Here is a 16,632-nt window from a genome sequence, read left to right as displayed (position 1 = left end):
GGTACTGTAAGTTCATGTTTACGTTAGAGAAGTCTACACTCATAAAGGAAAATTATGGTATGGCCCTAACAGAATTTTCATGCCAAAAATGCCACTGATAGTGATACTAATATTTGCTAAAACAAAGATTTTATATGTAATATTAACTTTATTCCAAATATAGTACAAGTGTTAAAAAATACAAAGTATGTTACATTAATACCATCTTTAAATTACAAGATTTACTGGGCATTTTATATACTTTATATTAAAACTGAATTTTAATAAACTTAACCAATTTTATCAGAAAAAATAGTTTTGGATATTTGGCTCCAAATATTTTAGCTATTTATAACAAACTTTCTCATTTCTTAAAATTATATTTGAGTTGCAACAATCCAAGATATACAAACCATCTTGATCTTTAGTTTTTTTTCCAAACGATACTGTAAAGAGATTAATAGCTTTTTACCTAGACCAACTGTTAAAATTGACCATCTCCTAGAATAATGTTCACTTCAGTACAGAAGTTTTTCTCATAAAATAATTAATGTCAATGGAGAGTTTTCTAGCTGGACTCCCATCCAGCCAAATTTGCCCCAAGCATAAATTATTAATAATTATTTTTATATATGTACAATTTTTTATACTTGTGTTTTACATACTAAAATGTATATTATAAAAACAAGTTAAAAATATTACTATTTGTCACTATTTAAAATGTGTCCAGTTTACCTGGACAGCAATGCACTGAGATTTTAGTTATATGACTGCTGCAGAGATTCATTTGCCAGACCTGTTGAGTTCAGCTCTTCTACAGCTGATTTAAGTGGTTTAACACATGCCTCTTTTATGTACAGTAGAACCCTGATTAACCAAGGTTTCACATTATCCAAAGCAAACCTTTTAAGTGTAATATATTACATTCCTTTACTTAATAAAAGCATTGCCGTGAATACTGTACCAAGCATATAAATGCTATACATTTAACCTTCACTGTACCGTGCCAGTGGTCAAGGAGCTAGTGACTGTGGGAATGTGGGTGTGATACATTTATCCCTCCCCATCTGCTTCCCTCTGCTATTGTCAGTGTGTCATCAGCACTGGCTGTGTACACATGCAGTTTCAATTAGGAGTTTTGCGTTTACATGACAATGAGAACTGCATAGAAAAGCCACATAGGATTTCTCATACAGATGGTGTAAATGCCATGAAAACAGCACTTTTGTATATTGAACAGCAGGAAGACAGTATGCCTGCCAACATTTTGAACCTGAGGTGACTGCAGAATATTGTGGCAAAGCAAGGAACATTAAATTCACTAAGATATGAAAAGAGTAAAAGTGGTACTGTTATGTATAATCGGCAAAATCTTTTATATCCATAAATTTTCATCTGAAATGGCTGCAAGCTGCTCTTTTTGTCCAAGCTTTCAGTTTTCTGAGTTAGCTCTGGTCCACATTAGCTCGGATAATTGGGCTATGATAAGGTGCTTTGATAGCTAAATATTAGACTCGCAGCACATTAGCAGTGCTATTATATTAGCCAGATGAGTCATTGCAGTATTTTTTATGTCATCACTTTTTATAAAGCTTGTTGCACTTAATGGTGCAGTTAGTATTCTATGTTCGATTCCCTGCACATGTAAGCATTTGCGGTTATGGGTGTCACCTTGTACACGTTTGACAGATAGTCTCTGCTTGGCTTCTGATCTGTTGAACAGTGAGAACCACTGGTGTTCTGCTAGTGTGAAGTTGTTTACACTATTCTTTTGCATATTCACTGGCAGGCATATTTGTTGTGAACCAAAAATACCATGGGATTCATTTGTGTCACAATTACAAATCACCACCTCCGTGAAAACCCAGTGCCCTCCAGCTAAATTTATTCTGAGTCGTGTTGACAGTTGGTTGAAGGTGCTTTCTTAAAATGGTTCATTCCTTGAAGAAACAAACCATCATATCAGCTTAAGACAACTGGAGAGAAACCACACATTTACTTATTGAATTCACACTGATGAGTCACCGAGGAATACACAGTGACAGTTTGGTTAAACACAATAAAAGTCCAAAATATGCAGAGAAGGGCCCCGACTACTATTGTACATTGTTGGTTTGCAAGTGAACTGACATCAGTTGTGTTAAATGTTATATGCAGGCAGTGTGTTGGGTCCAACATTGATATTTAAGTCTGAAGTATATACATTTTTGTAACAGCTCACGTTTTTACACATCTTCTTAGAAACGACGACTAACTACTTTTGGTTTTTGCAACTATTACTCACCATGTTCAAATGTACTGTAGTTTACTACACATTTACGGTATATTCAAGAAAAGTTTTGATTCCTTTCACAAATAAAGATGTGATGATTACTGAATATATTACAAGGGGAAATACTCTGCAAGGTATACTATTGTGCACACCCACATTGGGCCAATTTATAGTCACTTGTAACATGCCAATCTTAACAACCAGTGACTACTTTTCAAGATGTGCTGCCTGAACTCATTATGAAAGATTTAACGAAATGGCCAAAGTCTAAACTTAACTAAACCATGCTCAAGACCAACATGCAGTATCACCCTTTCATTCTCAAAACCAGTGTTTCTCAACCTCAGTCCTGGGGGCCCACTGGCTGCAGGTTTTTGTTCCAACCAGCTGCTGTTTTTAATTGGACTCCTGGGCTAATTAAGTGATGTGTTATTTCCCAAGTTCTGTGTTTTGGAAACAATATAGAAATTAGAAAACTAAGTTTGGTAAAATATAATATATACACTGCCTGGCCAAAAAAAAAAGTCACCACCTGGATTTAACTAAGCAAATAGGTACGAGCCTCCTATTGGATAATTACTGCATGGGCGATTATCTTTTAGCTGGCAACAAGTTATTTAACTCCAACTGGTGCAATGAGTTGCTTCTCATTTCTTAAACAACCATGTCGAAAGACACATCTCGTGGTCGTGGAAAAGATGTTAGTCTGTTTGAGAAGGGTCAAATCATTGGCATGCATCAAGCAGAGAAAACATCCAAGGAGATTGCAGAAACTACTAAAATTGGGTTAAGAACTGTCCAACGCATTATTAAAAACTGGAAGGATAGTGGGGACCCATCGTCTTCGAGGAAGAAATGTGGCCGGAAAAAAATCCTGAATGATCGTGATCGGTGATCACTTAAACGTTTGGTGAAATCAAATCGAAGAAAAACAACAGTATAGAACTCAGGTCTATGTTTAATAGTGAAAGTAAGAGCATTTCCACATGCACAATGCGAAGGGAACTCAAGGGATTGGGACTGAACAGCTGTGTAGCCGTAAGGCATGGGCATATTCCAAGATGACAATGCCAGGATTCATCGCACTCAAATTGTGAAAGAGTGGTTCAGGGAGCATGAGACATCATTTTCACACATGGATTGGCCAAAACAGAGTCCAGACCTTAACCCCATTGACAATCTTTGGGATGTGCTGGAGAAGGCTTTGCGCAGCGGTCAGACTCTACCATCATCAATGCAAGATCTTGGTGAAAAATTAATGCAACACTGGATGGAACTAAATCTTGTGACATTGGAGAAGCTTATCGAAACAATGCCACAGCGAATGCGTGCCGTAATCAAAGCTAAAGGCGGTCCAACGAAATATTAGAGTGTGTGACCTTTTTTTTTGGTGGCGACTTTTTTTTTGGCCAGGCAGTGTATATATATTAAAATGTACCAAGCAGTCCTGTGGGAATAATGTATTTTTTTCTTAACAATATTTTCATCTTGATTTTCATTCTATTTTTCTAGGTGTTCTAATTGTTTAATTAATCCATTATTTACTAATTAGTGTGTCTGATGCTAAAGTAGTTGCAGCCATATTTATTCACTGTCAGCGTGTCTGCTCTGCTCATTTTTAATTGTCATTAAGAAGATACAATGAAGAGGGAAAACTGCACAGAGAAAGGTCAAAATATAATGAAGTCAACAAAAGAGTTAAGCATTTAAATCTATAGCAAAAGCAGAAATATTTCTAAATGTCTTATAAATGTAAAAATCATGCTGCTGTGCTTTTCTGAATGTATACTTAAAGAAAACAAATCCCAGCTTATTAAATGAGATCAGTGTTGTCACTGATTAGGAATCTGGTTGGAACAAAAACTTGCAGCCACAGGGGGTCCCCAGGACCAAGGTTGGGAAACACTGCTCAAAACAATGGAATGGCTGTTCACTTATATTGATCCTTTAGTTTGTGCGGTAGAAATGAGGAATAAAGGCCATTATTGTTATATTGTGGCAAATATATCTCTTCCCTGACTCTGCTGATCTTAGTGTGGAGCTTTTCCCATGCACGGGGAAAACAAATTCAAGGTTGTTTTGCATATTCCCCAGCAAGTGTGAGCCACATGTCTCAACAGCCTCAATGTTGCACTTCAGCTCTTGTTGTTGCAAAAGGTAAGGTTTCCCATAAATCTAAATTAGACAGGATTAAGAAAATTAACAAATCAATTGCTTCCTACGGATAGATTCATAGGAACCGGTCTTAAAACTGCAATCCAAAAAATTACTAATCTGGTTCAACTGTATTGAATATACCACCTCAGTACAGTATGCCATGCAATCAAATGACACCCTGTTCCCTGGTTTACACCCATTGATGCCATGCTAATCTCTTTTCTCCATGACCATGAATTAAGTGGATTTGAGAATGCTATTTTCACGTAAGTACAGAAATTACTGAAATTAAAACTGGCTAGAAAAACAAAAAATGTAGCCTAAAGTGATAATAATAGTTAATCATTTATTATACACTATGTAGAATGTTTACACCATACAAAAAAACGTGCATTGTACTTAAGAGTCGAACAGTCCTTCTAGAAATGCTTTACTTTTTCACAGAATTATAATTATTCCAATGCACATTTTATACAACAACAGGAAGGAGTTTTTTTTCCCATTTTTATATAAAAAAAAAAAAAAGAGGAAGGAAGGAGATGGCATAGTGATTAAGGTCCAGCATGAAATCTCCGAGTTCAATGAGCACAATAGTTTTACTATGGGAAAAACTTCATATGGAAATTTGCACTGCAGGGTGTCCTGAATAGAGGATGATTCTTGCTAATACTGAAAACTCCTTTTTGTTTGAATATCATCCAGGATTTGTTGAAGCTCTTCATCTTCAAAGCGACCTTCCAAGCTGTTGACAGAACAGAAAATTAAAAATACATTCTATTACCTAAAACTAAAAAGCACAAATGGGACAATTTTTTACACATCCAATTTTTGCTTGCTTTTCACCCTACTATTTTAGAAGAAAAATATAAAATTTTGCAAGGTAACAAAACAAATAATCCACAATAGATATTTAATTTCTCCAAAGATAAAGCCCCCAACATATACTTCTTCCCAAATTCTGTATTCACAAAGTATGCTATTTTGCATCCCTACCAAACTGTCTTCTCTGGAAGCAAAAGTGACCCCCTTGCACAGGCACACTAGACTCTCAGATTTATTAACCATAATGTGTACACACCTTCGGGAAGTTCTAATATATGCCATTTGCAAATAATTTACTCTGCATAAACTTGCACTACACTAAATAAAGCTGCTCAAAAATAATGTTGCTAAATTCCCTTTACAGATTTTGTGGAAGGGCCACCTCCAAACAATATCATGTGAAATTTAATTTACAATGCTGGGGCTTTCAAGGAAGTCTTTGCTTACCTGGGAATGAGTGCTTTGGCCTCCTCAGCAGCCTCTGGACACAAGTTAGCCAAACTGGCCAGCTCAAACTTGTGCAGTTTTTTTTGGAGTAGCAAGCTATAGGGGGATGAAATAATTGAACAGTATTACCACATTATATGTGCTATAGGCATGACTGAATGAAGTGTAAAAGCACACAGCTGTTTGAGCAATGATCATCAATTTACATACATGTGAAACCAAGATAATATTTTATCATCAGTAGCCACAAACAACAGTGAGCTACGGCTAGCTTCACAGCCTATCAATTAGAGGGTGTATCGGTGGGGGGTTTGGGGCAGTAACCCATTTCTTCAATTGTAAGTTGTACTTTAATGGCAAAAATTATTATTGTGCAGAAATAAATTTGAGTACACCATCATATAGAGCTTTCATATGTCACTCAAAAATTGCACGGCTTTCTATTTATTTATCATTTATATGGGACATATTCATATTGTCCGCATATTGATTTGGCAAAATTTTTACACCGGATGCCCTTCCTGACGTAACCCTCCCCATTTATCCGGGCTTGGAACCAGCGTGAAGAAACATGATCTGCTGTGGCAACCCCTAATGGGAGCAGCCGAAAGAAGAAGAAGATGGGACACATTCATATGCATAACATGCATCAGGAATTGAATTAACCTGCGGACACTGGCAATAGTCTCACGATTCTTGAAACGGCTGAAACGGGCTGTATAGTTTAATGTTTTCATGAAGACTTCAGACAGCTCCTGTTCATCCTCGGCACTCTCATTCTGCTGCTTACGGTGCTCTAGTAGCATATGAACTTCAGAGTTTAGTAGAGTTTCTGCATTCTCAAACTCTGCAAAAGAAACAAATCACATGATAAGAATGGCATAGATAAAATGAAGTTAACAGAATTCAGTAAAATAAAAGATGTAATATCCAATAGCTTATTTCTATTACAACATCCATATACATTATTTGATATGTAAAGCAATGTAAAAAAATCAAAGCAATGTATTTAGAAATCAATGAACATTGCAAAGCATCTTACACTGTAAACACTGCAACAAACCAGTCTCCACACAAATGCAAATGTATACAGAATTAATTAAATCGGCTTGCAGGGTAAGGATGTGTTCATCTGAATGCATTTCTTTGTGTTTCAATTTCATTGCAGATTTGTTTTAAACATTTCTTTAGTTGTGTATATCTGGGAAGATTTTAATTCACAGCCAATGGCCTGCATATTTTCATCAAGTTACTATTCTTATCCCTCCTCTACATCAAAAGTTGTACAACCAGCTATTTAGGTACGAGCAGATCAACTGTAAATAAGTGTAAATAAAACACAATTTTGACTTTTCATACAGGGCGAGCCAAAATGAAGTACCGTATTCCCGAATATAAGCCAAGGTACCTAATTTTACCTACAAAAACTGACCATCAACGGACCATCTGGGTTCAGCATAAATAATTGGCAAGATGCTGTGTGTTTACTTGGGAGCTGTCTGGCTGGTAGTCTGCCCTGTGTTAAAAATCATTTTCAGTAATCTTTACTTTTTCTAAATTTTTTCCTCTGCTTTTGGGCACATTGTTTCTGCTGGGCGTTTCTTACCAGTCTGCCCTTTTACATGGTGATTTTAGGAAAGTGTGGTGGGGAAGTGGGTTGTTTTTGGGTGTGTGTTAATGCTTACCGTTACTGCTGATTTTTATTTTTAAAGGTTGTTGTTTACAACAACCTTTAAAGACAGAAATTATTAAAACAAAAGATGCTAAGATTTATATTTTCTATTTTATGTTTAAATTTATAAATGAAATCAGTAATAATTATACTGTAAAGCCAACACCTTCTCAGTTTCTCTTATATTAAAAAAAAAAAAAAAAACTGTACTCTAATTCTTCCAATTGTAGGTACCAACAGAGGATGCCAATAGTATATCATACAGTGAACAATGTGGAAAAAATATATGTCTTCACTGACAATCACAATTACATGGACAATATGATCCACTTACTAGGGCTGTCAAATTAGCCAAACATTTATACTTGAATATTCTTACGAAAAATAATTACATAGACTTTATATATCCTGTTTATATAATCTGGGCAGAGCATATACAGAACATTTGTACCACATGTACTTTTGCTTGTATTTCTGTTGGCAATGTTTTTCTTTTTTTTTTTTTTTTTGTCTTACAGTGCATCTCTAAAGCATGAAAGAGGCATTTCTTAAAAGACGCAAGTGAAAAATGAGAGATAATCGTGGCACTTGGAGAATTGCTCTTCACTAAAATGGAGCTCACTGTGAATATAAAGTAATGTGATCAAAAAGAATGCATAATAGAGTGGACTTCAGACCACCTCCTTCTAATGCAAATAGGAAACCCAGATAAAATTGGTTGTGATTTCTCAAACACATTAAACAATATTTCTTCTCTCCAAACATCACTTCTTTGTAGTCCTGGAGACAAATGACATGCTTCCCACCCACCTGCCTTTTATATAAATGATACTTAGTTTACAAATGAAGCAAATGAATGTTCTAAATGTTGCATTGAAAAGAATAAGTATTTCTTCCTCATTATCATTATTTACAAGGAAAGTGATATGTTCATAATAATACAGAACAAAAATTCTAAATGAAAGAGCAAGACATGTAGGCTACTAATTCATGGCTTAACATAAAAATTGAAACACAGCTGATAGATGATTGAGTGTTCTGGACCTGACCTCATACACAGAAGACACCACAGTAATACATGAAATTAATGATTTTTTTATTATCTGTACAGTAGAAGTAAAAAGTGTAATACAGGTTGCCTGAATATTTTTTATCATTACACCTAATTATTTTAGGCAATGTGTGTCAAGTCAGCAGTTGATTAAGATACAGGCAGCTTGTGAAAAAGCAAGCTGGCTTAAGTCACTACAGTGGGCACTGCTAACCTTGCTTAAGCTCTTTAAATTGTGATCTGCTGCAATAACAAATGGAAAATCATAAATACAGTAGTAATTTAAATTGTGTTTAATAACTAAAGGAAGCCAGCTTTTGCTGGCTGCAACAGACACTTCATAGTTCTAGGGTAGGAAGTCTGGGATTTCATATGCAAGAGTAATTCTCACAATAGCGCAGAATTGTTTAATAATAATGTATTACTGCAACTGTACACGAAAGAGGGGTAGAAAACTAAATTCTAAAATGTGCTGTACAGGGTGTGATCAAGAAGCAGAAGGCTGTCAGCATAAAAATGATACAAGGTGTCCAATTCAAAAATATGAATAGGCACAACCTGAAAGTAATGTGCAAAAGCAGATCTGTAAAATAACACAGTTTTGCACAGCAGAAGTACGGTAGTGTTAGGGGTCAAAAAACAGTCAGTTTTGCCTTTGAAAATATATTTTTTGGGGGTTGTGGTTACAATATTTCTTGAAGTTCTGTAAAAAGCTAAATTTTCCCCTTGGGGAAAATGAAGTACATACATACATACATTATATATATATATATATATATATATATATATATATATATATATATATATATATCTTTGTATATGTTGAAATTAAATCGAATGTTCATACTGAATCTCACAGTTTTACCACATATACTTAAAAAGAAAATACATCTTCTATCAATTCTATAGTTTTATTTATCAGATCACAGCTAACAAACATCTAGTTGGATCCAAATTCTATCTATATAAGCCTATCCACAGAGGTAAATAACACATAGGTTTTGTTATTATTTATTCAATAAAATAGCAACATCCAAAAACCAGGTTAAGTGCACATCTACTGCTGAAAGTATACTTTCATTTTTCAAACGCATATGTACACATGAAGATATACCAATGGTGATCTCAATCACAATCCAAGAACTGCATTTTATTTACATTCTGTATTTGCTGTTCACACACATTATCAGATAAACCTTAATTTAAAAATGTTAAAAAATGTGCCAGGACCATGTTTAAACAATTTCCATTGTATTCCTCTATAAACACATTGTGCATTGAGTGCTATTATTACAAATTAAATGGAAGAAATTATTGCCTTTTCCAAACAATTAAGCACGTGTACTATATACAACATAAACCTTAACAATATGTTTAACCGAATGTGTTCCAGTAATTAGTTACGTGCCAAAAGATGTCTAAAACATTGAAATTATCTTTCTATTTTACGTCAAGGTGAGCAAAAAGCAAAATCTACTCACTGTATCCACTTTAAGGTGTCTTAGTATGCATTTTAAATAAAAGTATACTTTTTTGTTTGTAGTTAGCTCGGATTTTTGACCGTTATGCACTAAACTATTTCATGGATACAAACCTCTTACAATACATTAAACCATTATACAAATGACATAGAATATACGAGTTAAAACCTGACATAATTGACGGTGTTCCAAAATGAGAAAGCAATACCTGTTGCAAAAAAGAGAAAATCCCATGTGATACAGAGCTAGACCTTTAAGAAGGTATACTGCGTTTTTACATTATTTAGATGTTATTAATTGCCGATTCTTATTGTCCCCATCTATGTGAGAGTGAAAATAAGTAAGCGTCCGATTTTGACGATGAGGTCAGTCCTCCATGAAACTAAACTGGATTAAAAGTATGTCATGTTTGAGTTTATTAACAACTGCTGGACGTTAAAATGTAAGCGCGGTCTTTTGTTATAGTGTGTACTCTAACTAACCTTTCGGAAAAAGAAGCTGAGACGCATCCTCTTCCACATCGCCCACCAGTCCAGTACCAGGAGCACCTCCTGCCGCCATCCTGAATTTCAAACACAAGCTCTATATTCCTTCTCTCGCCACCCGCCGCTATTCCACTGTTAGCCGAGCAACGCGAATAAAAGCGAAGACGTGCTGTAGTGTCGTCATCTACATGCGACTCCTTTCTATGGAAAGCGTTGGCAGTCAAAAATGTTATAGCCAACTTAATGAGTTACCTATGGTAACGAAAGAGCGCATCGAACATATTTGTACTCTCGTTAAAAAAGGAATTTAATTTAATTAGGGGGTACCAATTGGTTTGCTAGTACAGTTTTCAGATTCATAAGTACAGTGTATATGGCTAGATCTAAAAATGTAAAATGAAATAAAATTGCATTTATTTTTCTATAGCACACTTTCTATTGAAAATCTTGGAATGCTGTTAAAATATACAAATAAAGTACGTGTATTCATTCCATAAATATTTTATTAATTTAAAAAAATCAATAAAAGTACAGCACATGTTATGCATGCAAATACAAACGCATGCACGTGTCTACACAGCGTTTTTCTCAATACTTAAGCAAAAAAAAAAAACATTAAACTTAAGAAGCAGACTGTTAAGTTACGAAAGTATTGCAATGGAGGAATAGCAAAATAAAACTACAGTCCTACGTATATCCTCGAGAAATCTAAACTCTGGGCTGCCCAGCCTGACCTTGGGAATCTGGCGGTATACTTACTACATTACCGGCTTGTATTTATGATTGTGTGTACATATAAAGGAATAATAAAGGCGGAAATGTTTTAAATGCACAACAAGAACCGACACTGAAGGGAACACCGGTTCAGAAAAGGGCACACTACTACACTTTTTCATACAGGGCCAGTTAAAAGTTGCAGTAATTATCCTTGGAATGTATGAGGATGAAGTAGAACCTGAATATTAAAAATAAAAATCTAGAAAGATGCTTGGACAACATGAAAACACCATGCAGACAGTGACCAGAAACCTGATCAGGATTCAAAGCAAGCACTCTGGAATGGGGAGAAAGTGTGTCTAAATGGAATTTTCAAAGGTGCAATGATGGGTATTTTAAAGAAATCAGGGGAGAATGCTGCGCAATTAAAGTTAATTGATCATATTCAGGTTGCAATGCAACTGCTAATTGTTTTCAAAAATCTAGCTTGAACAGGATTTACAGGATTTGTCATTTGTTTAATTTTGGAAATTAGATATAGAAGTTCCATTCTGCTGTTAAATTTAAATTAGTAATATAATATGTGTTAAGAAGTACAGTAGTGGCCAAAAGTTTTGGCAGTGACATAGATAATGTATTTGTAAACTTTGATGCTTCATCATTTTCAGATTATTTTTTTTTACACGTTTCTATGGTATACTGAAGAACAATTATAAATATTTCATATTTCAAAGGCTTTTATTGACAAATGCATCACAGTTTTACAAAGAGTCAATATTTACAGTGTTGACCTTTCTTCTTCATAAATTGTGCAATTCTCTCTGTCATGCTGGATATCAGCTCCTGGGCCAAATCCTGACTGATGGTAATCCATTCTTGCCACAAGTGCTTGGAGTTGGTAACAATTTGTTGGCTTCTGTTTATCCACCCTCTTTTTGAGAATTGACCACAGGTTCCTCAATGGGATTAAGATCTAAGGAGTTTCCTGGTCACTGGTCCAGACTAACAATGTTATGAGTTCCGAGCCACTTTATCACTTCTGGCTTGTGACATGGTTCTCCATCATGCTGGAAAATACTCTTTCCAGACGTGCCCAGACTGGACAATGTTTCTCCGTTCTTGCTCCAAAGTTGTCTGTTGAACTGCACTCAGTTTACTCATGTTTAGGAATATTTTGAAAACGCACCTTTTCATGAAATATTTTGGAATTGCTTAGTGTCTCTTCTACAGGATGGTTGCTGTTTTACTGACAAAGAGTTTAGAATAGTGATTTTTCTCTTAGTCTAATTGTATGTATAATTATATATTAGCAGTACTAGTCTGTCTTGCTCATATCGTCTATCTTGTTCTCTGTTACTTTTGATGCTTACACCTTCTAATCATTCTTGCATGTATTATGACTATTTTTATAAAACGTCTTGGATAAAGGTATCTGCTAAATAAATAATAATCACAATAATAATTTTGATTGATCAGTTGATCAAAGACCATCTAGGAATGATGCAGCAGCATCAGGAAGAGGTAGAGGCTTCAGTGTATGGCAGGCTATTTTTTTTTTTTTTTTTTTTTTATTAATATTTTTATTTTATTAATTTTCATTGTAATCATTCCATACAAACAGATCAATTTATAACCCAACAAATTTGAAGACAAATCAAACCCAACCCCTGAGAAGGAGAGCTTAGCTAAAGGAAAATTGCTTTAAGCTTTTTAATAAGGCAACATTAGACAAAAGAAGGGGAGAAGTAAATATCTATATAAATAAGAGATGGAGAAGGGAGTTAAATGCAATAATAGTTAATTCTTTTATTCTAAAATAATATTGATTAAATCCTGCCAAGTTTTGAAAAAATTTTGTACAGATCCTCTAACTGAAAATTTGATTTTTTCCAATTTCAAATAATATAAAACATCGGTTTCCCACTGACTTATAAGAGGAGAATTAGGATTCTTCCAATTTAACAAAATAAGTCTGCGTGCCAAGAGTGTAGTGAATGCAATCACCGTTTGTTTGTCCTTCTCCAATTCCAGTCCATCTGGAAGGACACCAAACACAGCTGTTAGTGGGTTAGGAGGGATTGTGATACTAAGGCTGTCTGAGAGGCACTTAAAAATTTTTGTCCAAAATGATGTTAGTTTGGTGCAGGCCCAGAACATGTGACCCAGTGAGGCAGGAGCTTGGTTGCAGCGCTCGCAGGTTGGATCCTGGCCTGGAAACATTTTGGACAGTTTTAAGCGAGACAGATGAGCTCGATATATAATTTTTAGTTGAATAATTCTATGCTTTGCGCATATAGAACTCGAGTGAATTCTCTGCTTTGCTACCTTCCACTCCTTTTCTGATATATTGATTAAGAGATCTTCTTCCCAATGTCCTCTTGGATCTTTGAAAGGTAGGGACTCTAATAAGATTTTATATATTGCGGAAATAGTGTTTGTTTCCTCGGAATTGAGCAGTATTTTTTCCAGCATTGTGGAGGGTGCAAGGTGGGGGAAATCGGGCAATTTCTGTTTAACAAAATTTCTAATTTGAAGATAGTAAAAGAAATGTGTAGCTGGGAGGTTAAATTTTGAACGTAATTGTTCAAAAGATGTAAATATGTTGTCTATATAAAGATCTCTGAGCATTTTAATCCCAAAACTTTTCCAGGTATTAAAAACTGGATATACTTGCGAAGGTTGAAAGAGGTGGTTCCCTTGCAGAGGTGCCACTAATAAAAGATTTTCCATCTTAAAATGCTTCCTAATTTGGTTCCATATTCTGAGTGAGTAAAGCACAATTGGGCTATTAGTATATTTGCGATAACTTTCATTTATTGGAGAGCAGATCAGGGAATATAAAGAAGTACTACAGGATTTTACTTCTATTGCAGACCAAGCCTGTGTATGTGCATTTATTTGTGTCCAGGTTTTTATGGCTTGTATGTTTGCTGCCCAGTAATAAAACTGAAAATTAGGTAAAGCCATGCCACCTTCTGCCTGAGGTCTTTGTAGGGTCGCTCTTCGGATACGTGGGTGTTTTGAGTTCCAAATGAATGAGGTTATTATTGAATCTAACTGTTTAAAAAACGATTTATTGATATATATTGAAATGTTTTGAAATAAAAAGAGAAGTTTAGGAAGGATATTCATCTTAACGATGTTAATTCTTCCGGCTAGAGTGAGATGAAGGGTTGACCATCTATGCAAGTCTTGCTTAATTTTTTCCATACAGACGCCAAAAATTTTGTTGATAAAGAGCTTTATGTTTACTTGTGATATTTACCCCTAGGTATTTAAACTGATCTGCTATGGTAAAAGGTAGGGTGTCTAATTTATTATTATATGCTTGTGAGTTCACTGGAAAGAGTATACTTTTATTCAGATTAATTCTAAGACCAGATATCTTTTGAAATTCTGTTAGTGCTGTTAAAACAGCAGGGACAGTGTTTTCTGGGTCCGATATATATAAGACCATATCATCTGCATATAGAGAAATTTTCTGTTCCAGTCCTTCTCTGACAATCCCCTTTATCTGATGAGAATTTCGGCAGTGAACCGCCAGTGGTTCAATAGCGATTGCAAACTATGGCAGGCTATTTTAACATTTAATCCATTTCTCTTGATATCCACAGTTACAATTCTGATATAGTTGGTTTTAAATCTGATATCAAGCTTCTAAAATTTGATAGAGCTTTTGAAATTTTGCTTTTGAAACTTAATTGAAAAAAAAGATAGCTTAAATGCTTATATATTATAGCAGGCTGTTTTGTACACTACACTGGTTCTGGTTTTCGCAGCGTAATTATATTAAACTAATAATTAGAACACAACTTATCAGTGCGTCTATATTGTACATTGTACAAGTGATATGTTTTCTGCGCAGAGCAAGAACGCATTCGGATTGATAACGAAATGAAATTATAAATTGTAAATTAGTTGTTTATCTTCCTAGAAATTATTATCGGTGTAATGTTTGTTTCTTTTTGTTATTGCCTCATAAATTTCAACTGCTGTGTCTGATGCCGTCACAGAAGAACAATCTGAAAATTATTTTGAATCATTTGTGGATAAAAATCAGAGAATTTAACTTTTTTCATTCATGGGTGATATTTTTCCGAACCCTGCTGCTTACACACGAATTGTACTGAACCTTTTGGCCAATAATGTTGCCCCCAAAAATGTCCCGCTGGGGCGGACCGTCCCTATCCACGCCACTGCTCTGGACAATCACAGAGGGGACTAAGGCCCTGATACCTGCAAATCCTAGAAACGACCTTGGCGTCAGTTTAAACTTAATGAGTATTCCACGAGGTACTCCATTGTAATCAGTGTCGGTGATAGGTTATTTTGCATACCGAGCCTAGTTCGCCTTAATGGTGGCGCCGGCCTTGATTGTAAATATACATTCGCGTCAATTGACTTTGATTTCTGAAATCGTTTATATTTACACACGCGTCTGCTTAATTTGAACGGGGATGGCCCTCGCCCCTGCTCTTTGAAATTCTTTGCGTTGGTGCTTGAATGAGCCGGTACTTCTAATTTTTTTGGATTCTATTGACTCATCATGGTTATCCACTCTGTAACGGCTATCTCCAGCACTCGGAAGCGGTGGTAACCCCAAAGGGAACATTCCTAAAAAACTGTCCTGCAATGACCATCAACCAAAGCCAAGACACTAGGAAAAGCAGAAACTGATCTAACGGAATGTTTTACTCCCGTGCAATTGTATATAGCATGTTTAACAGTAAGCAGGGAAACTTACTTGCGAAATACTATTCATTACATTTCTTTGTTTTTCCAATTGGATTACAGGCAGGTGAAACGACATTTCCTCAGTTAACCAGCCTTTGGTTTAAAAAAAAAAAAAAAAAAAAGTATCTAGAAAAGGATTTAGTTACATAGTACTACAGCTGTGTAGCTGAGCCATTATCTTACGAAATATCCTAGGCCTGGGGTGGCGAACTCCAGGCCTGGAGTGCCATAGTGGCTACAGGTTTTCATTCTAACCCTTTAATAATAATAATAATACATTTTATTTATATAGCGCCTTTCCCATGCTCAAGGCACTTACAGAATATAATAAAGAACGGCAGAATATACAGTATATAGCATTGTACAAACCAGATAAATAAATAAAGAAGATTAAGACAGTAAATTCTGAAAAAAAAAACAGACAACATAATTGATGGTCTAGCACACACATACAGGTTACATTGGCATCTTGACAGAGAAGTAAACTGAGAGAAAGGTAATAAAGTCAAGTAGAGCTAAAAGCCTTCCTGAACAGATGAGTTTTGAGTTGTTTTTTAAAAGAATTCATGGAGTCAGCTTTCCTAATCAGTGACCAGTTTTCACTGCAAATTAATTTTTTCCCCATCACTTTAATAGCCCTGTTAGAAGAGTTCAGCCCTCTGAATTGATTCCTTTCTTCATTAAATGACAGCCAAGCAGAAATGAGATGTGAAATGAGCTAACAGATGACCAGCTAAATTGGAACATCAAACTCCAACCAATTTCACTCCAATCACTTTCTTAATGTGAAGCCAATTCTTGCTGTTAATTAAACC

General features: G+C 35.3%; 1 protein-coding gene across 1 annotated transcript; it reads right to left on the bottom strand.

The window, feature by feature from the left end:
• Window positions 1–4,734: 4,734 nt before the first annotated feature.
• On the bottom strand, window positions 4,735–10,547 carry polr2d (RNA polymerase II subunit D). The gene is made up of 4 exons (XM_028793081.2): window positions 10,364–10,547; window positions 6,344–6,524; window positions 5,678–5,773; window positions 4,735–5,150 (listed from the first exon to the last, which is right to left on the bottom strand). The coding sequence occupies exons 1-4, from the start codon at window positions 10,440–10,442 to the stop codon at window positions 5,072–5,074; spliced, it is 435 nt and encodes a 144-aa protein (XP_028648914.2). The 5' UTR covers window positions 10,443–10,547; the 3' UTR covers window positions 4,735–5,071.
• Window positions 10,548–16,632: the final 6,085 nt, after the last annotated feature.

This window comes from Erpetoichthys calabaricus, chromosome 2, assembly GCF_900747795.2.
Source record: "Erpetoichthys calabaricus chromosome 2, fErpCal1.3, whole genome shotgun sequence".
Taxonomy (NCBI): Eukaryota; Metazoa; Chordata; class Cladistia; order Polypteriformes; family Polypteridae; genus Erpetoichthys; species Erpetoichthys calabaricus.
The sequence above is the reverse complement of the archived record's forward strand: the minus strand, read 5'-3'. Positions and strand labels throughout refer to the sequence as shown.

What these genes read in the sequence shown, in the direction of transcription:
- polr2d (XM_028793081.2), bottom strand. Translation starts at nt 10,442, where the DNA reads ATGGCGGCAGGAGGTGCTCCTGGTACTGGACTGGTGGGCGATGTGGAA. An exon ending in ACTATTGCCAGTGTCCGCAG is followed by an intron (nt 5,774 to 6,343) that starts GTTAATTCAATT and finishes ATCCCCCTATAG; the next exon opens with CTTGCTACTCCAAAAAAAAC. An exon ending in GCCAAAGCACTCATTCCCAG is followed by an intron (nt 5,151 to 5,677) that starts GTAAGCAAAGAC and finishes TTCTGTCAACAG; the next exon opens with CTTGGAAGGTCGCTTTGAAG.